General features: G+C 44.1%; 1 protein-coding gene across 3 annotated transcripts in view; it reads right to left on the bottom strand.

Moving 5' to 3' along the window:
* Positions 1–21,712, bottom strand: part of notch3 (notch receptor 3) — a 292,195-nt gene that overhangs the window by 62,619 nt on the left and 207,864 nt on the right. For all 3 annotated transcript variants that reach the window (XM_087983126.1, XM_087983127.1, XM_043694935.2), the window contains 6 exons: positions 21,057–21,199; positions 16,282–16,617; positions 11,289–11,411; positions 8,475–8,708; positions 6,945–7,100; positions 4,240–4,425 (listed from right to left, as the gene is read on the bottom strand). In XM_087983126.1, coding sequence (XP_087839252.1) covers positions 4,240–4,425; positions 6,945–7,100; positions 8,475–8,708; positions 11,289–11,411; positions 16,282–16,617; positions 21,057–21,199 — 1,178 coding nt within the window. The remainder of the gene's footprint in view (positions 1–4,239; positions 4,426–6,944; positions 7,101–8,474; positions 8,709–11,288; positions 11,412–16,281; positions 16,618–21,056; positions 21,200–21,712) is intronic.

Below are 21,712 nucleotides of genomic sequence, written 5' to 3'. Positions count from 1 at the left end.
CCAGTTTTCAAAGCACACTTGATGAACATGTGGCTGGACGGAATAACAGCTCTATCATAAAGGGGGCCAGGTCATTCGAAGGTAGCTGAGCACCAGGCAGATAAAGATTCATGAATTTCATTATTATCTGAAGTGATCTTTTCCACCCGACTTATGATAAAGTGTGCTAGGCGACCCAGCATTAGCGTGACCTCAATATTTTGAGGAGCTACATCACGCACTCTACAGATATGACTACTGTTGCTCCATACTGCTGCCATTAAACTCACAACATTATCACTGGGTGCCGTGCTGTCAGGATCAACTCACCTTTTCGAAAACACATCGCAATTGGATACATTCAAATCACATCCCTCTGGTCAAACAGCTGGTATAGGATATACTGTGAGGGAGTACTAGACAGGATCCTTTGCTTGTTTGTAAACAACACAAACGTCTGCGTTCACTTTGACTATTATTAATTCCAGTGTCCTCCTTTTGTAGTGGAGATTTCCCATGTAAACGGGTCACACTGTGATTATATAATCATGTCTATGGGAGCACTGCAACATCTCAGTTTTGTACTGCCAACCCTGCAGTGCAATAAAGTTCTCATGTTGCAGCCAACTCTACTTTGTGCTAACTCAATCTTTTGTGAGTTTGGCAATGTAACCGTATTAAAAGTGACCAAACGGCATTTTGAGCCAGAAGACTTGGGTTCAAGTCCCACTAGCATCAGAGGCCTGTCATAACTGAACAGTTTGATTAGAAAGTATCTGCAATTAGACATTAGCGGAGGGCAGGATCAAGGATTGACTGCTGTAACTCCCACTCCACCAGGATAAACAACTGACTGACTTTTCACGGTCTTCGGCTTGCTCTTTCACAAATAACAAAAGTGACATGGAGTGGAAAACTCGCAGACTCTCATTTGTAGCCACTTCCCCAAATGGTCCCCTCCACCATGTCCCTGAATTGTCATGGGAGACTGGTCAGCAAGATCAGGTCACACGGGATAGAAGGAAAACTAGCCATCTGGATACAGAACTGGCTCAAAGGTAGAAGACAGAGGGTAGTGGTGAGGGTTGTCTTTCAGACTGGAGGCCTGTGACCAGTGGAGTGCCACAAGAATCGGTGCTGGGTCCTCTACTTTTCGTTATTTATATAAATGATTTGGATGTGAACATAGGAGGTATAGTTAATAAGTTTGCTAATGACACCAAAATTGGAGGTGTAGTGGACAGCAAAGAAGGTTACCTCAGAGTACAACAGGATCTTGACCAGATGGGCCAATGGGCTGAGGAGTGGCAGATGGAGTTTAATTTAGATAAATATGAGGTGCTGCATTTTGGGAAAGCAAATCTTAGCAGGACTTATACACTTAATGGGGAGTATTGCTGAACAAAGAGACCTTGGAGTGCAGGTTCATAGCTCCTTTAAAGTGGAGTCGCAGGTAGATAGGATAGTGAAGAAGGCATTTGGTATGCTTTCCTTTAGTGGTCAGTGCACTGAATATAGGAGTTGGGAAGTCATGTTTCAGATGTACAGGACGTTGGTTAGGCCACTTTTGGAATATTGCGTGTAATTCTGGTTCCCCAACCTATCGGAAGGATATTGTGAAACTTGAAATGGTTCAGAAAAGATTTACTCGGGTGTTGGTAGGATTGGAGGGTTTGAGCTATAGGGACAAGTTGAATAGGCTGGTACTTCGGAGGCTGAGGGGTGACCTTATAGAGGTTTATATAGTCATGAGGGGCATGGACAGGATAAATAGACAAGGACTTTTCTCCAGATTGGGGGGTGGGGGGGGGAGCAAAACTACATGGCATAGTTTTAAGGTGAGCATAGGAGTTGAGAGGAAGAATATAGAAGGGAACTAAGGGGCAACGTTTTCACACAGAGGGTGGTACATGTATGGAATGAGCTGCCAAGGGGAAGTGGTAGAATCTGGTATGATTACGACATTTAAAAGGCAGCTGTATGGGTATATGAATAGGATGGTTTTAGAGGGAAATAGGACAAATGCTGACAAATGGGACTAGATTAGTTTAGGATATCTGATTGGCATTGACAAGTTGGACTGAAGGCTCTGCTTCTGTGCAGTACAGCTCCACAACTGTGTGACTCTATCTGGTGCTGGAGCTGCACAGCATCCTGTTACAGTGTTGCATTGGAATGGCTGCATCTATAAAAGGATCAGAGGATGTACTTTTGCAGGAGACTCCTTGTTTGTACAGTGCAAGGGGGTACCTGCTGATGCACACTTCCCTCCCCTAACCATTTCGTGCTGAAATACAATGCCTCTCCCTCCAGACCATATCATTACAAGTCGAGCAATTTATTTTTTATTATTAAAAACTTTCCCCAGGGAAAAATTTAAACTCCACCAAACTCTCAAGGGTTGAAATTAATGATGGAGGGAATATTCAGGCTCCCAATATGTGGTGTGTAAGCAAACAAAGAGGATTTCCTCAGTGAAAGGGTGCAGACTCAGTACTCCTGTACTCTGCAGTGTATTAAAATTCCAAGCACACACCCAGTGTCTCGTTCTCACCTCCCCATCAACTCCCAGCAGCTTCGAGGTCTGAAACTAATCTGGAGGTGCTTTTTTTTCTCCAGAACACATCCTTAAAGCGACACTACACACTAGCGCGCCGCACCAACACAACAGCTTCAAACTGTTACCATTTGTGTGATTTTCCTTTTATTTTCAGCCTAGCTGTCTATGTGGCCCTTTCTCAAATGTAAATCTCCATTGAAACTCGCAGTCTGAATATAATGACTCCTTCTGAGTGTCAGGCAGCAAAGAAAAAGTTTCCACATTGTATTTGTTTTCTCTATCCACTCCCCTCGCCCCACCACCCCTCATACCTTCAGCCACTTGCTTTTTTTTACTTTCCCAAGAACAGCAATCAGCCGAGAGCCATTCGATCCATGATGATAGCTCCCTAAAGTCGTCACTGAATTTCAAAAATCACCTGGTTCTTGGGCTGTAGTACTCAATCTGATCCTTACCCCTGAGATTTGTAAATTTTCCAACAAAGCCAAACTGAGTCAGGAACACTAGCCTCTCAACCTTATCTCAGGCATGAGCTAACATACCCATTGGAGTATATAAGAATGGAAGATGCCCATACTAAGGGTTTATTTGTGACAGGCCGAGGGCTGGCATTTTGTTTCCCATTGTTGGGAGGTCGAGAATTTTAAATAATGGGGCTCTGAGATAGAGAGACAGGAGGCCATTCAGGATTCTGCTATTCTAGATCATGACTGATCATCTACCTCAATGCCATAATTCTGGGCTATCCTCAAATCCTTTGATGTCAGTTGAGGAGAGGAAGGGAATTTTTTCTCTCAAGAGGGTCAGTGGTCTATGGAATCCTCTCTCCAGAGAACATTGAATATATCCAAGGCTAAAGTTAGACAGAGTTTTGACAGACAAAGGAATCAAGATTTGGAGGGAGGCAAGCACGAAAGGGGAGTTAAGGCCACACCAAGTCAGCAAAGATCTTATTTATTTATCTTACTGAATTGCAGAGCAAGCTCAAGGGGCTAAGAGGGTCTTGCTCCTGGATGCTACCTTTAGACTGGTAATGCCTAGGATTAGCAGTGGCACAACTACTGCCTAAACTGAGATTAACCAACTCAGCACAGGAGCAGGAGCCAAGCCTGATCGCCTGTGAAGAATGAAATTAACCAGGGAAGTGCATTTTCCAGAAACAGCAGCAATATGGGTAGTGACACAAAAGGATAGTGCCCGATTAACTACTCGCATCAACAGGACAAACCATCAAGCACAACCAACAGGAGATATTTTCTCATCAGTCCACTCAGAGATATTACAACACACCTCTGGGAGCAGGTAGGACTTGAAGCCTGGTCACCTGGCTCAGAGGCAAGCACATGAAGCCCTTCAAGAATATCCGATAGAGATGTTCTAACCAACCTGTTCACAGACATTGTTACATACCTCCGGAGCATGGAGGGCTTGAACCTATGTCCCCAGATCTTGAGGTAGAGACACTACCACTCCACCACAAGCATCCTGAAGCACATCCTATATAAAAGGCTCAAAATGCAGTTCCACCTGTTTTGCATTCCAAGTTCATAACCAATTTTCCAATTACTCTATTTTTGTTTACTGTTCTTCTGTGCTTTGTTCTGATTGAACTGAATGGGAATATACTTGATTAGCACCTTTTAAAAGGGACATCTTTACTGTTCAATTAGTCGTAACGTTTCCTGTACTGGGCTCCTTACCTGGCATACAGATGCACGTGAACTCTCCAATTCGGTCCAGGCAGGTAGCATCATTCTGACAGGGCATGGACAAGCACTCATTGATGTCAGTCTCACAGCGGGGCCCTGTGTATCCGTTTCCACACTGGCACTGAAACGAGCCTTCAGTATTCACACATTTTCCAAAGTGCTCACATGGATTGGCACCTTTAAACAACAGAGAATCAAACAGATGGAGTACTCAGTCCTCATAACCCTTCTGCATTGTACAACATTGAAGCTAGTAAGACTTCCAGGTAAATACTGTATAAATGCATGCATCGAGTGCTACAATTGCAAGCTGGCATCTGAAGACATAGTCAAATAAGTAGACTTTGAAGTTGGGGAGAGATATCAAGGCAAAGATCTTCAAGGAGCAGGAAATAACAAAAGAAAAATTGCATTTAAATAGCACTTTTCAGGACCACTGTACATCTCAAAATGCTTTTTAGCCAATGAGGCACCTTTTGAAGAAAATGTCAGTTGTGAGAAAAGATTGACCAAGCCATGGTTGTATTATTTGGCATGGAAGAGGCTGAGGGAAGACATAACTGAAGTGGATAAAATGGGGACGGGTCTAGATAAAATGGATAGGAGACCCCAATTCATCTTGGTGGAAAGTTTGATAACCAGGGCCATAGATTTGGCATGAGACAGGAGGCTTGGAAAGGATTCAAAGAGAAATTTGAGGGTGGTGAGGATATCCAAAACTCACTGTCTTAAAGTATGGTCAAAGCAAAAATTCTTATATCATTTAAGAATGTTCAGACTTGAAGTGCTGTAAACTACAATGCTAGGGACTGAGAGCCCCAAAATGGGATTTAGCTGCTAGTATCGACACAAAGGGCCAAACAGCCTGTTTAAACCTTAAGTTCCGAGGACTCTATGAACTGTTTTAATGAAGGAAAAACAGGGTTCAGCCGATTTGTGTCCATATGATTACTACAACATGATCTGTTTTTGCAATTTTACTTGAGTGATAAATATTGGCCATTCCAAGGGTGAACAATACCTCACCTGTGAAGCAATGACATGGGATCTTTTACATCCACCTGAGAGAGTAGACAGCAGCTCAGTTTAACACCTCATCCAAAAGGTGTATTAAAATTCCCAGCACATAGCCAGCCCCTCTCACCATCGCATCCCATTAGCTTTGAGTTCCGAAACTAATCTCAGGGTGGGTTTCTTCTCTATCCGATCTTTACAGTGACACTGCTCCACTAGTTCTACACACAAAACACAACAGCTTCAAACTGTTACTGTTTGTGCAATTTTCCTTTTATTTTCAGTCTCGCTGTCTATGTGGCCTTTCTCAAATGCAAATCTCCATTGAAGCTCACACTCTGAAGATAATAACTCCCTTGAAGTGTCAGGCAGCAAGAAGCAAAAAGGAAATTCAACACTGCATTTCTCCCTCACCCCACTTCCTTCCCCAAACCCTTCACTCATTTCTTTCCTTTCCCGAGAGTAGAGACAGCACCCCTGACAGTGCAGCACCCCCTTGGTATTACAGTGGAGCATAGCCTTGACCTTTGAGCTCATATCCTGGCCTAGAATGAAAGAGTTTCATAAAGAATAGAAATATACAGGATCAGAGAAAAACCATGACCAGGCCTTTTAACCCCCTCCACCTTGTTCCACTGCTGTTGAATTACAACTGATCAGTTTCCTAACTCTGTCCTTGGTTGATTGACCATTAGCATATCTGGCCAACAAAAACACTTATCAATAATGAAATTTTCAATGTGGTGGGGTGAGTTCCAGACTCTCACAGGCCTGCTGTAGTGTAGAAGGTGACCACTCAGCCCACTGCATCTGTGTCACATGAGTCTGATGTTTGCTGATACTGGCTTTGTGGTCTAGATTTAGTAAGTTAATCAGTCTACATCGTGCGTCCCCAGAGCTTTAGCCTGGAAATTTAAACCAATGACATTACCACCACACCACTATCATCCCTTTATCCTTTGTGCAGACAAATTCTTCTTGAACTGATGAGCTTTAATTTAAATGGTCATGCCCCCTGATGTCAGAGACTAGAAAACAAAGGGTGCAATTTACCTTTTCTGGAGCTGGCAAGCAGGAAAACTAATCATAGAACTGAATCATAGAATTCCCACAGTGCAGAAGGAGGCCATTCCATCCATTGAGACTGCACTGACCCTCTGAAGAACATCTCACATAGTTAGCCCTGGAAAACAGCTCACCCCTTCTTGCCACCTCTGCAGTTAAGTGCCAGATATTTAAGAAGGTCCAATGGGAATGTTTTTGTCATTCCAACAACAAAGACCCTTATGTGGTCAACTAATGGCTACTGAGGAGCCCCTGCTCACCACCTCCTTAACTACCTGCAGGTGAGAAAGATGGCTAGTTTCCCCACTGGGAAACCCAGGCGTGCTGGCTTAGAGCTGGGCCCTTTTAAATTATAGGCACGGATTAGGGGACAAAGGGTCCAACTCCCTCACAACTGCCCTCTCCCGTGAGCCCCCACCTCATGACAGGAAAATAAAAATGATTTACCTACTCATCGTTGGACTTGCTGAGAAGCTGGCTTCAAACAATGGACTTTAGGACCCAGACGTTGCCAGCCTCTGCCAACCCAACACCCGAGTAATGAGAGATGTGATAGATCAAGAAACCCACACACTCTCACTCGTCACCACTTTCCAAATTAATTAACGAGAGCATACCTATTGAGCACTCATCAACATCCTGGTTACAGGCTGGTCCTGTGAATCCTGAGGGACACGTGCAGATGGCTTGCCCAGTTACTGGGTTGGTATCACAGATAGCCCCCTCATGACATGGGTTGCTGACACAGGCATCATCGAGGTGGCATAGCAGGCCTGCAAGTCAATAACAGAAGGGTTGAGAAAACCTGGGAAGACCCAGTTGCTTTGTGAGTGTTACCAGTTCCTACATGTGATGAAAGTGGCACTTCAATCCCAGCTGATGTTACCACTGGACAAGTCAGAATGAAATCTGGCTTGATAGATCACATGGTGATCTTTTACTGCACCAAAACACACAAGGCTGCAGATTTGGGTTCAACAAGAAATAAAACAAAAAAAGATTTCAACATATAATATAACTTAAAAGGTTTCAAAACACCCAGAAAAATAAAACCCCATCTACTCCTCAGCAACATTACTTTAAAGTTACTCAAAACGAAATTCCCCTCCCGGCCCAATCTTTAAGTTTGATTTAACTGTTTTCTTCTCTGTTCCTATCCCATGAGCTTTGAAGTGTTTTCCTTGAATCCTCAAACCATTAGCCTTTCTTAGCTTAGAATAACCAATACAGATTTCTGATCAAACACTCCAGTTTGGAGATTTTCACAACCTGAAACCCTTATACTGAGGAAACTTATTCCCTGGACTGCTCTGACCAAACTCATTTTTATAGCAGAAACTAATATTACACCTGACTTCAATCAGGTGTCCTTCAAAATGAATTCAAAAGCTTTTAACTGAATTAAAGATCATCAGTTAACCTAATGGCTTAATGTGTTTTTTTTCTCTTGTCATAAATCCTGACAATATAAACTAACTTTCCAGATCAGTCCAGGAGGCCTTCAGTCATCTGCTTTCTGACATGTATTGGTTTAAAACCATGATTCTGAAACGACTGACTGTTCACAACAAAAACATGAATACACCAAAAGTTTGAAATCCAAACGCTTAAAATATGATATTAATATATATCACTCACACACCTTTCAGCCCAGTGATGAGAAATATAACATCAGAAGAACACTAAAATCATAGAAGGTACTCTGCCTGATCATTTTGACTATTATTGCAAACATTCAATAAGTTGTCTTACTGATCTGTATATTTCCCACCTCTCCTGTCTGTTCAGACTCAGTCCGGGGTATGTTTTTATAGGCACTGAATGACATTACAATTGGCTATTTAATCTCTGGGTTCTCTCCAGCCCCTCCTGATGACAAGGAGTAGATGGATGGAAACACAACAGCCTCTCATGATCCCTCCAAGTTGCATGCTGTCTCAACTTAGAAACCTAGCACCATTCTTTCACTGCTGCTGTGTATAAGTTCTAGAACTACCCATTCAACAACACAGCTGACCAGCACCATCTTTGCAATAGCCCACTAGGGATGAGCAATAAGTGCCAGTGACGCCCACATTCTGAAAACAATCAAAAGAAACAGGTACGCCTTGAGTACGCTTGTGGCCAATGCCAGTCTTGATGATTACCCGTCTTTCCGATGCGACATTCACAGAAAAAGGATGCCACCCGATCGTGGCATGTGGCTCCATTGAAGCACACTGCATTGGCACAGTCATCGATATTCTCGCTGCAGTCATCTCCTGTCCAGCCATTGACACATACACAGGTGTGGCCGCCAGGGATGTTGGAGCAAGTTCCTCCATTATGGCAAGCGTTGGGTTGCAGGTGGCACTCGTCTACGTCCTCTGTGCAAAACTGACCTGGAAAGGGCACAATTCACAAGAGGTCACAGGCAATAGGCATTTCTACTTCTCAATCATTCCAAGCAAGGAATAATTTGAGAATTGCAGCAAGCTAGCACAGATTTTTTTACAGTGAGGATCTATCTTAATCCAGTTTGATGGTACGCATTAACCAACAGGCCCTCAGCTAAGTTCTTGCAAGGAATAATAGGGTTTAGTGTGCACAAGCAGTGCATTCAGCTAGTGTTTAAGCTCCACACAAGCCCCATGGAACTCCCATCATCTGTCTGTCACCAAGTCTTTCTGTGCATATATGTTTCTCTAGCTTCAGCTTAAATACGCCCCTGTTATTTACCTCAATCATTCCTGGGGAGCAGAGTTCCACATTCTCTGGGTAAAGAAGTTTTTTCTCCATTATCTTTTGGATTTATTAGTGACTATCTTATACTGATCATCCTATTGTTTTGGTCTCCATGCAAGTGGAATATCTTCCCTCTGCTAACCTTGTTGAATTCTGTCATGCCACTGAAAGCTTCTATCAGCTCACCCCACCTCCTTTCCTTATTTACTTTATTCCTATTGCCTATAAATGAGCATTGTCAGTTAGACTCAGTTGCCAGTTTAATACCAGAAAATAGTGGAAAACATGCCGTCAGCCCAGCAACACTGAGGAGACAGAAACAGTTCAATGACCTTTGGCAGAACTGGTAAGGAAAGGCTGTTGAAACATCATTGACCCAAAATATTTTTATTTCAGATTTCCTGCTTCCACAGTACTTTGTTTTTGCTCTTTGTAAGGATGTCTGGTGTGGGAATTGGATTGTCCCAATGGCCTTGCAATGTTGGTTAAGGGATACAATGGGCACAGAATGGTAAATCTTCAACTCAAATCAAACTGTACAAAGACTGATGGCAGCACTATTTATTGGTCAGTGTAGTACCTTCTCTGTTATTTGTAAAATTAAAGAATATTTCACTAAACTATGACTGAATTAGAATGCTATATACTTTAGATTCCCTTATTGATGGAGGAGTGTGGGACCTTGGCTGTATGGTATAATCCTGAGAGCATGGATCTGTCAGTCTTGCTGCTTGGCTTGTCCCCACAGGTCCCCACATTTTAGTCATTTAACATGTGTCTTTACCTCATCTAAAACTTAGGTAACTGTCAGTTGGTTTTATTCTCCGCAGAGTTTCTGTTTGATGTGTGAATATTTTCCAGATAATGCATAACCCGCTGGGTTTCATTCCCTGGCACTAATGTTCTCCATCTCAGTGAACACAAGAACCGAACACAAGCGTACTTTAGGTTTTCAGACTGAGAACAGTTCATATCCACATCCAGTGCTGAGGGAAGGTGCTACACTCCCTAGTGTCCTGGTCAACATGCATTGCTCTCCAACAACAGCGCAACAGATTGTCTGGTCATTTACTTCATTGTTCTTACTGGTCACAGATTGGAAATTTATTCTCTGCATTGTTATAGCGACTACACCTGAAACACAATTCAGTACTGATCAAAACCACTCCCTCACTCATACATGTTACCCGTCCTGCTAAGAATTTCCAGCACTCTCTTTTCTTGCTCTGAAGGATCTGACTGCCCACAAAGGAATCTGGGAAATCCTATGGCTGCGATAGATGCTATATAAATGAAAAAAGTTATCCTTTCCTGGATACTGAGTTTAACTTGATTTTCCCAGCTGGAGGAGCTTGAGTGGGAATGGGATTGTTTGGTTGGTCGCAGAAGCAAACCTCAAACAAAAGAGGAGAAAGGTCCTGAGGTTCCAGCTGCTGCCGCTAAGGCCACAGGCATCTGGCCAAGTAAGAAGAGTGGCCTCAGGTCAGACCAACAGCATCAGCCCTGGCGCCGTACCCACTCCTAAGGCAACACGCATGCAGGCATGCACCCCGACACCCAGGATAGGCACACCAGTCAGCCCAATATCTCTCTCAGCCCAACATCCCTAGCATTGGAATGTTGCCCATATTCGATCAGCGTCACCAGGCAGGCCACCTCATCCACATACCTGGCACAGGACTCTCAAAGTGTGCGCTCTACTCAGAGCTTCGATACAGCAAGAGAGTCCCAGGAGGACAGAGGAAACACTTCATGGATATCCTCAAAGGCTCCTTGAAAAAAATGTAACATCCTCATTGACACCTGGGGGGACCCTGGTCCAGGATGATCGAAAGGTGGAGGGAATGGACCTGGGAAGGACCTGTGCACCTCGGGTCTCATTACTGATGGAAACTGTAGTGAAGTGCTATCAAAGAAAGGAGGGTGTGGTACCTCTGCAATCCCACTTCCCATTCTCCCAATCAGTATCTGCCTCATCCTCCCTCTCCCACAATACAGCCATGACAGAGAGTGTAGGTCATGCAGGGGACTCTTCAGTCACCTGAGAGCTCATTTCTAGTCTGGAAATAAGTTACTTTTGAGCACAAAGGGCTACCTAAGAAGAAATACTCATGATGTGATTTTCATTTAAAAAAATAGGCTTCAGGATACAAGTTCTTTTGCCACCTGAACTAGGTATAGTGGTTACCATGAGTCACAAGTTAAGGTGTTTCTGTTCCTTGCACTTGCTGACATACCTGTCCATTCTGGTGTACACTGGCAGTTGTAGGTGTTTACACCATCGACACAGGTTCCTCCATTCATGCACTTGTGATCAGGGCAGTCATCGATGTTAATTTCACAGTTCTGACCCTTAAAACCTAACAGGAGAAAAGTAAAAGAAGAAATAAATCCTGAATCACAATCGTAATTGTGAGATTATGTAAGTGTTCACTTATTCAATTTAAACACCCTAAAATCCAGAGGACACAAATACAAAATGGTGGATTACTGGATAGAGATGTAATATTGGGTGCCAGTTCTTGTTTTGAAGGGTATATTACACAAAATACAGGTCACTTGGCACAACCAACCCATTTACATACTGCTGGAGCCTCCTCCAATCCTCATCTGAACCTAGCAGTCTCCTTCTCTTCATCTGCCTCACTGGTTTAACTAACTTCCTCCTAAAGGCAGCATATTATTTTCTTGAATCACTCCCTGTGCTACTAAGCTCCATGCTCTCAAAACGGTCTGGCCAAAGGCATTCCTTTTGGATTCTTATCCAATGCCCCTCTGTCAGGAAAAGTTTTAACTTCAGTCACAAAATCAAGGAGAATGTCAATTTTACAACTCAGCTCGATGTTGTTCTGTATGAACTAGGCAGTAATCTCAAGTCAGAGATAAAAAACCAGACATCTACCTGAAGCTGTCAGTTTAAAGTTCACACCTCCCACTTTGTATTTTTCCTTTGAACAGCATATCCTCTGGTTCAGCCATTCAGGACATGGAAAACAACTGGACATTGTCTCACGATTTAGAATCCTAAAAGCTGCAATCACATCTTCTCAACGTTCCCAATAGGAAAGTATCCAATGTACATAATCTCTCTCCAACAAGCTTCCTTCACTATCAATCTGGGACTGAAATATCATACCCTGTAATTTGTTCATTCCTGGGAAGTGGACATTGCTAGCTTGACCAGCATTTATTGCCCAGACCCAACTGACCTTGAGAAGGTGATGGAGAGCTGCCGTCTTGTACCACATGGTGAAGATAGATCCACAATGCTGTTAGGGCGGGATCTCCAGAATTTTGACTCATTGACATAGATTGAACTGAAGTCAGGTGATGAGTGGCTTGGAAGGATGGTATTTCCATGTATCTGTTGTCCTTGTCTTTCTAGGTAACAGGGGTTGCAGGCTTGGAAGAAACTGTCTCAGGAGCTTTGGTGAATTTCTGCAGTGTATCTTGTAAATAGTACGCACTGTGGCTACTAAGTGTCAGTGACAAAGGGAGTCAATGTTTGTGGATGCGATGCCAATCAAGTAGGTTGCTTTGTCCTGGATGGTGTCAAGCTTCTTGAGTGTTGTTGGAGCTGCATCCATCCTGGCAAGTGGGGAATATTGCATCACATTCATTCCTGATTTGTGCCTTGTAGATGGTGGACAGGCTTTGGGGAGTCAGGAAGGGAATTATTTACTGCAGTATCACTAGGCTCTGACATGCTCTTGTATTCAACTTTATTTCTTTTATCTAGTCCAGTTTAGTTTCTGGGCAATGGTGACCCCAGATTGTTGGTAGTGGGCGATTCAGTGATGGTAATGCCGTTGGATGTCAAGAAATGATGGTCACTTGCCATTTCTCAGCCGAATCCTGAACGTTGTCATGTCATACTGCATTTGGACATGGATTGCTTCCGTATCTTAGGAGTCGCAAAGGATGCTGATATTGTGCAGCAAACATCTCCACTTCTGACCTTATGATGGAGGGAAGGTCATTAATGAAACATCTGAAAATAGCTGGGCTTAGGACACTCCCCTGAAGGACTCCAGCAATGGCTCCTGTAGCTAGTATGATTAATTTTTATATAAATCATCTGAACCCTCAATCATTGCCAGGCACACCCACCCAGATACTCTATTGTGCCTGTAACGTATTTACACCGTGGTCGTCATGAAGTTGGGAGTAGTCTCAAGCTATGTATCATTGGAGGCAACAGAAAGATGCAGTGGGAATTTTGTTGTGTGTGTGCTTGTTTTATGCCACTGTTCTCTGAGAGGGGGCCTCTGCTGACTCTCATTAATTCATTGCATTTGATTTGAAATACTTCCAATTGCTTCCTGTCCCACAGAAAACCATTTCCTGCCAAGACCCATGAGCATGAAAAGAATCTGACATCTGACATAAATATTCCCTGCTCAGTTATTCAGGAAATTGTGGCTGATTGCCAGGTAGTCATTTGCTTTTGCAAAAACATAATGTGGAAGAAAAAAAATTTAACATATACTCATGACCTCTAATATACAAGCACAATGACACTTTGGCCTTTTATCACATATTTCCTGTTTGACACATTACTGGCATGGATGTCTGACACCATCGTATTGTTTGAAACCGGCCTTTGAACATCTGATACATTTATGTCTACTGACCTGCCTCTAGACGATCAGTATAGCATCCTTTCCAGTTCAAAGATAGCCTCACATGAGAACTGCAAGAATATTTGTGAACAGCCAAACTCCCATGTCTTATTTTGGGTTACTTCAGTCTGTCTTTGTTGATATACAAGACAATTGCTTCACTAAAGCAACAGCAGAATTTAAAAACTCAATGGATTTTGTTTGCGTGGTTCATGTTTTATACACCAGCTGAATATGTTGTAACAAATCTAATCTGTTTCCACCATTTAACTACCATTGAACTACATAACTAGGAGTATGTCAGGCATGTCATGGAGAGTAACCTCTGATTACTGGTGTGCTTCACATTTAGGTTTGAGGGTGAATTGATGGCTTGAATTAAGCGGATCTATTTTGTTACTCCCTTTCCCAGCTCCCTGAAGTTCCACAATCAGCTATGAAAACTTTTGCCTACTGTACAGCAAAACTGGCTAAAGCAATAACCCACACAACAAGGTTAGAGGTTCCAACAGCAGTCTGTGACCTTACAGTTACAAAGGACACCTGGTTACCACTGTAAACCTCCTGGACAGCTCCCCCAGAGGACAGGAAAGAGGACACAGTCTTGTCAAGACTGTCAACTGACACTCTTCACTCACTGATTAGAAGGACATATTTAGTACATTTCACATGTGGTTTATCACATTCTTTAGCAGTGTCTATTCATTTCCCTACTGGACCCAATTATTTTGTCAAATATCAAATAGACAAAGATCCTTCTCTCCTGATTCAATCCCAAAGTAGTCAGGATGCTCATTTCCTTAATCATTAAGAAAGCAAGGGGACATCAAGCATGCAGACCAGTAAGGTGCAACCTGTTCACATATATTTACTCTGCCTTCCTGTTACTCTCATGTGGATGTTTTTGAATCAACGTGTTCAGAGATGTTATTAAACATCTCTGGAGAAGATAGGAACTTCACCAGTTTCCTCATTTCCCCTCCCCCCACCTTACCCCAGTTCCAACCTTCCAGCTCAGCACTGTCCTCATGACCTGTCCTACCTGCCAATCTCCCTTCCCACCTATCAGCCACACCCATTCACCTATTGTACACTTTGCTGCCTTCACCCCTCCCACCTTCCTCTCTGACCTATCACCTCCATCCCCACCCCCATTCACCCATTGTACTCTTCGCTACCTTCTCCCCAGCTAACCCCCACTCCCCCCCCCCAAACTTATCTCTCCCCCCGGAGGCTCCCTGCCTCCATTCCTGATGAAGGGCTTTTGCCCGAAACGTTGATTTTCCTGCTCCACGGATGCTGCCTGACCTGCTGTGCTTTTCCAGCACCACTCTGATCTAAAATCTGGTTTCCAACATCTGCAGTCCTCACTTTTGCCTAGTTGAAACCAGACCTCCTGGTCGAGAGGTAGGGACTCTTAACACTACACCAAAACAGCCCCTATCCCTTGCATTATCATGCCAGGCAAAATTGTACAGCAAGATCAACAAATGAAGCTTTTAAAGAATATAAGGAGACAATATACTTTCATGAGAAAGTGAGGTCTGCAGATGCTGGAGATCAGAGCTGAAAATGTATTGCTGGAAAAGCGCAGCAGGTCAGGTAGCATCCAGGGAACAGGAGAATCGATGTTTCGGGCATAAGCCCTTCTTCAGGAATGAGGAAAGTTTGTCCAGCAGGCTAAGATAAAAGGTAGGGAGGAGGGACTTGGGGGAGGGGCGTCGGAAATGCGATAGGTGGAAAGAGGTCAAGGGGAGGGTGATAGGTCAGACTGGGGTGGGGGCGGAGAGGTCAGGAAGAAGATTGCAGGTTAGGAAGGTGGTGCTGAGTTCGATGGATTTGACTGAGACAAGGTGGGGGGGAGGGGAAATAAGGAAACTGGTGAAATCCGAGTTCATCCCTTGTGGTTGGAGGGTTCCTAGGCGGAAGATGAGGCGCTCTTCCTCCAACCGTCGTGTTGATGTGGTCTGGCGTCATCGGATGAACTCGGATTTCACCAGTTTCCTCATTTCCCCTCCCCCCACCTTGTCTCAGTCAAATCCATCGAACTCAGCACCACCTTCCTAACCTGCAATCTTCTTCCTGACCTCTCCGCCCCCACCCCAGTCTGACCTATCACCCTCCCCTTGACCTCTTTCCATCTATCGCATTTCCGACGCCCCTCCCCCAAGTCCCTCCTCCCTACCTTTTATCTTAGCCTGCTGGACAAACTTTCCTCATTCCTGAAGAAGGGCTTATGCCCGAAACGTCGATTCTCCTGTTCCCTGGATGCTGCCTGACCTGCTGCGCTTTTCCAGCAACACATTTTCAGCAATATACTTTCATGGACAACATTGATGTGATAACCTGCTGATGTTAAGGAATTCCAATCTTTCACGTTCATGCCTGGCATACTGAAGAGAAATCTCACATGGGAGAAGAAAAATACACTGAAGTACAGTCACTAGTCAGTGCAGTCATAAAGAGACTCGTACCAGCATTAACTAGCTGGGACGAATGGCTTTTATCTGGCTGTTATGTTCTGTGTGATTAACTAGTCAAGCTTTCAATCATGTATCATTGGTAGAAAGACCTTACCACTGTGAAGAGGTAGCAATTACATTCCTACCTGGTAAACAGGCACACTCATAGGTCAGGTCCCCAGTTTGCCGGCAGGTCCCTCCATTCTGGCACTGTGAAGGAGCACAGGGGACATAGATACTCTCACACTGTCGCCCTGTGTAGCCAGCTGGGCACTGGCAATGGAATGAGCCAGGGGTGTTCACACACAGGCCTCCTTGCTTGCAGAGGTTGGGCACTTTGCATTCGTCAATGTCCGTGCGGCAGTGTTTCCCGCTGAATCCTGGCGGGCATGTACAGTTGTAGCGGTTGTTCCAGTTTGTACAGCGAGCTCCATTTGCACATGGGCTGGTAGCACAGGCATCTATCTGTGAGCAGTTAGCCCCTGAGGAATAAAAGAAAGAACATCACATCTGACAGCAGTAGAGCAGCAAACTCTCTTACTATAAAACTTACTGCGTCGTTACTTTAAAGTAAAGAAGCCCCAACAATTCTCTCTGTTTAAATGGTACGAGGTAGGAGTGGACCTTCCTGCAATTCACCCAAACGGCCATTCTTTTCAGCTGACAGTTGACAGCAGACTGTGATCATATGGCCACCCTCAATAATTGCACTTCCAGCAGCGCCTACTAGGTGGCAGTGAGGAATGGGAACCCTGACTGATTTATCCAATAATGTGGACATGCTGGTGTTGGACTGGGATGGCCAAAGACAGAAGTCACACAATACCAGGTTTACTTGAAATCACAATCAAATGAAGTGCTTCACCTGATGAAGGAGCAGCGCTCCGAAAGCTTCTGATTTCAAATAAACCTGTTGGACTCTAACCTGGTGTTGTCTGACTTCTGACTTTGATTTCTCCCATTCAATACCAAAGGAACATGGAGGCTAATTGCTGATTGTCCTCCTATGGGGATTAACCAATATAACATAGATCAGAAGCTGAAAGTGGGATCTTGCTGTTCGGTATGGCTCAATAGGGACAATACATGTGTACACAGCCACGAAGAAACACCCAGAGATTTCTGACTCAAGGATACTGAGAATCTGATACAATTTTGCCCACACAATCTCAATTAGATCCCTAACATTCCTTTCTCATTTAATCTAGGCTCTGATTTCAAAGTTTAGCAATTATATACCTTGGCTAGAATTTCTTCTTGTGTTCTAAGGTAGGTGCCTGTAACTCAGGTAATGTTAATACTAAATGTATTAGTTGGGATGAGATGGGACAGCCCAAACTGCACACCTCCCAGAGACAATGTCAACAAGACATGATTCAGAGCACTTATTTCCCTCAACCTCTTCACCCAAAGTGTATTTGCTCTTCTCTGCTTTGGGATGCACAGAGCACTGAATAAACACACAAGTTCATCAGAAATGTTCATTTTATTCAGCTACAGTTTTAACTATTTAGAAATGAAATGCAAAGAAGTGGTGTTTGGAACAGCTTAAATGACAGCAGGCTGCAGTATTTCGCCTTCAGCCAGGGGAAGAAGTAAACCCTCAAGTAAAAGGGTCTTCTCCTGGGAGAACTCAGAGTTACTGGTTGTCAAAATGCTGAACAAAATGAATGTTAAGTACTGTCAGAAAGTCGCTTGAGAAGGACTTGCATTATTAATACAGCACCTTTCACTGCCTTAGAGTGTGCTGACATGCAGTAATGTAGGAAAAGTAGCAATGAATTGTGTGCACAGCAGGCTGCTGCAAGCAGCAATGTGATAATATGCAATTATTGGTGAATATTGAGTGAAACATTGGACAGGGCACAGGGGTGAACTTTCTTGCTCTTTAAGCAATCTGATACTGTTCTGTATCTACCTGAGATGGCAAATGGGTCCTCAGTTTAAACAATGTCATTTCTAAGGGAGCTGCACTCTTCCAATTCTGCATTGGACAGATCACTCTAGATTTTGTATTTGAATCCCTGGATTGGGGTTTAAAAATGATTGCAGGTGAAAAGTTAAGATTGCTAAAGTTTTCTGGTCGGCATGGATGGGTTGGACCGAAGGGTCTGTTTCCATGCTGTACATCTCTATGACTCTATAAGTAAGACAAGGATGATGGTAGGTTTATTCCTCACCAAACAACGAACAAACTCACTTTAGCTAATACTGTGATATTAACATCAGTCTCAGTTGCAAATGGACGAGAGAAAACTTTAAGTAAGTAAATCAGCTGGTGAGGTCGGTCCTGATTGTGTGATTCTGTGTCTGTGTCTGAGAAGATGGGATTGGCATCTGTTGTTACACATTCCCTCTCTCTGTGGCAGAGTAGACTACCAATGTTCACTGTGTAGTCCCACATGCGTGTTACACAGGGTTTCCAGCACCAGCAACTTCGAGAGGGAGGGGAAACATGTTTGGCCATGGCTGAGGAGTGGAGTGACTGTAAAGAGTCCAAGATGGATCACAGAGAAGGAGGGATTAACAGGATTATCACACAATCAAAAAGCTCACCTCTAATTAATGTGTAACAAGAGCTAAAATCTACTTGGATTTAGAGCGAAGAAACAGGATAAATTAATGACATATTCACAATTGAAATCAAATTGAGGATAAGATGTGGACAATGAGATTCTCCCAGGCTCAGCTTCTCTTCCCCACCAACCCCAGAACTTGAACAATACTTGCTCTGCCAACTAGATTTCCTCTGTATTTTATCTTGTTAAGTGCATTGCCACCTTTCCCAGCTTTTCTAACATCCAGCTGCCATGCTACACCCCACCATTGAGTGCTGTGTCTCTAATCACCCATCCCTGCCTTTCTTTAAGGCCCTGAAACTTGAATCTCATTCCTTCGGGCAAGTTACAGGCAATTTCTTTCAGATCTCCTTGCTTGGAGGCTCCCTTTGTTTTCACCTTGCCCTCCAGGAGATTCCTGGACAGTCTTGTGTCAGCCACCAATTCCCATAATTTTTCTTTCTCATGAGGGGCGGGGAAGAAAAAAAAGAGAGAGGGAATCAGGTGAGGGAGAGAAAAGGAAAGACAAGAGAAAAGGAAAGAAAGTGAAAAGAAAGAAAGATAAATAAGAAGAGACAGAAATGGGTTTTGGAAAAGAGACTTGTAGAGTTTAAGGCCTTGATAGTTGAAGGCAGAGAAAAGAATAGGTTGCGTGAAGGAAATGGTGGTCAAATGTGGGGGTTTTACTGCACAGTCCAATTTTTAGCTGGACAGGGTGGCACAGTGGCTCAGTGGTTAGCACTGCTGCCTCACAGCACCAGGGACCTCTATTCCTGATGAAGGGCTTTTGCCCGAAACGTCGATTTTCCTGCTCCTCAGATGCTATCTGAACTGCTGTGCTTTTCCAGCACCACTCTAAACGAGAATCTGGTTTCCAACATCTGCAGTCCTTGTTTTTACCTGGGTTCAACAATCCCAGCTTCGGGCGACTGTCTGTGTGGTGTTTGCACATTCTCCCTGTGCCTGGTCTCCTCCCACAGTCCAAAGATGTGCAGGTGAGGTGAATTGGCCGTGCTAAATTGCCCATAGATTAGACTTCTTTTTTAGATTCCCTACAGTGTGGAAATAGGCCTTCAGCCCAACCAGTCCACACCGACCCTCCGAAGAATAACCCACTCAGACCCATTTCCCTCTGACTAATGCACCTAAACACTATGGGCAATTTAGCATGGCCTGTGCAGGTTAGGTGTATTAGTCAGAGGTAAATGTAGGGTAGGAATTTGTGTCAGGGTGGGTTACTCTTCAGAGGGTCAGTGTGGACTTGTTGGGTTGAAGGGCCCATTCCCACACTGTAAAGATTCTTCGATTTAGCCCACGATCTGTACCAGATGGCTGCACAGTCTGCATTTTGACCAGTAGTCCTTTTATCTTAGGGAAGCACTGGCAGGAGCCTTTGCTTGTTCCCCTTTGTTTCCACAGCAATCTCCAATGGGGCAGGATTGTAAGAGTCAGCTCATTTTTAATTCTGCACCCCCTGCACATTTCTCCCAATTGGGCAGAATCTCCTCATGGGATTCCATCACCACATTCATGCCAATGTCATACTGTACATGATGAGCCTACCCCATGTCATAGAGGTGTCTGGGGTTCTGGTCAACTTGCATGGCTACCCTAGTGAACCAGGTACGGCACACACAGTAAGCCAGAGGTCCGGAGACTGTGGAGCAGGAGGAAACTGTGGAGAGCAATTGATAAGGCAATGAAGACTTGCCTGACCCACAAAGGTCAGTAAAGCTAGGAAAGAACAGATGAACGGGTGAGCATAGCACTACAAGCAGCCTTTCAGTCACAAGTTTCTCCTGGGCAATATAAACTGGCACAGGATCTGCTCCTAGACCATCAGCTGCTCTGGTCTAAACTGAGACCAATTTAGTCAACACACCACATTCCACGTTCCCTCTCCATCTCGTATTGAGGCATATGTGAAGTACAGATTTGAACAGGTCTCGTGCACCAATCCACTGCTATCAATGTTCCCAAACGCTGATGGCCCACTGCCCTGTGGCATCGCCTTTGTAGAAACACAGAAAATATGAATGGGAGTAGGCCATTCAGCCTTTCAAACCTAGTCCACCATTCAAACAATCATGGCTCTTCATCAATTCAGTACACTGTTCCTGCTTTTTCCCCATGCCCTTTGATTTCTTTGGCCTGAAGAACGCTATCTAACTTCACCTTGAAAACGTTCAATGTTTTGGCCTTAGCCAGTTCTCAGTGGCAGAGAATCCCACAGTCTCACCACTCTCTGGACGAAAGCATTTCTCCTCATCTCAGTGCCACTGTGTGCCTTTAGACGGTGACCCCTGGTTCTGGACTCTGTGCCTCCCCAGGTTTAATTTTCTCCACACCTGACACTAGCTTACCTCGGAACCCTCGCGTACAGCTGCATGAATACTGTGTGGTGCCATCAACTACTGAACTGGAGCATATTCCTCCGTTTAAACATGGTGTCCTTTGGCAGGGGTCAGGAAACTGGCACAAGTCCCCAAGGTAACCAGGCCGACATCTGTAGAAAGCAAGAACAAAATGAGGGGCATTAGCTCTTTGTGTGCCCTGGGGATAGATACAATTAAAAGTCATGGAGCCAACAATTACTCAAAGACAGTCTGTTTTCAGAGCTGGCAAATCTTCAAACTTTTCTATAAACCAATCAAACAAGCAAAACATACGGCCCTGGAAAGTCTCAGGTATATATTCTTTCATTCGTCATTTCAGCTGCAAGTGAAGGAAGATACTACAATTATAATATTCATCACTGGGGGCAGGGTCTCTCAATGCTCCCACTCTCAGTCACTGCTTATCCTTCACCTCACTAAATGTACTTCTGCTCATTTTTACTGAAAACAGATCTGGCACCATTACATGTAGTCCCTGTGGTCCAACATGTTCAAATGTGTTCCCTGTGGTCAAACATCTTCTCGATGTTTGATGCTTTGGCTCACGTGGATCAAAGCCTCTGAGAATAGCTTCCACCTTTGAGCTCCTCGGATGAGCCTGACCTGCTGTGCTTTTCCAGCAC

Source organism: Chiloscyllium plagiosum, unplaced genomic scaffold (assembly GCF_037043375.1).
Source record: "Chiloscyllium plagiosum isolate Xiang-an unplaced genomic scaffold, Cpla_swu_hap1 HiC_scaffold_45, whole genome shotgun sequence".
Lineage (NCBI taxonomy): Eukaryota > Metazoa > Chordata > Chondrichthyes > Orectolobiformes > Hemiscylliidae > Chiloscyllium > Chiloscyllium plagiosum.
The sequence above is the reverse complement of the archived record's forward strand: the minus strand, read 5'-3'. Positions and strand labels throughout refer to the sequence as shown.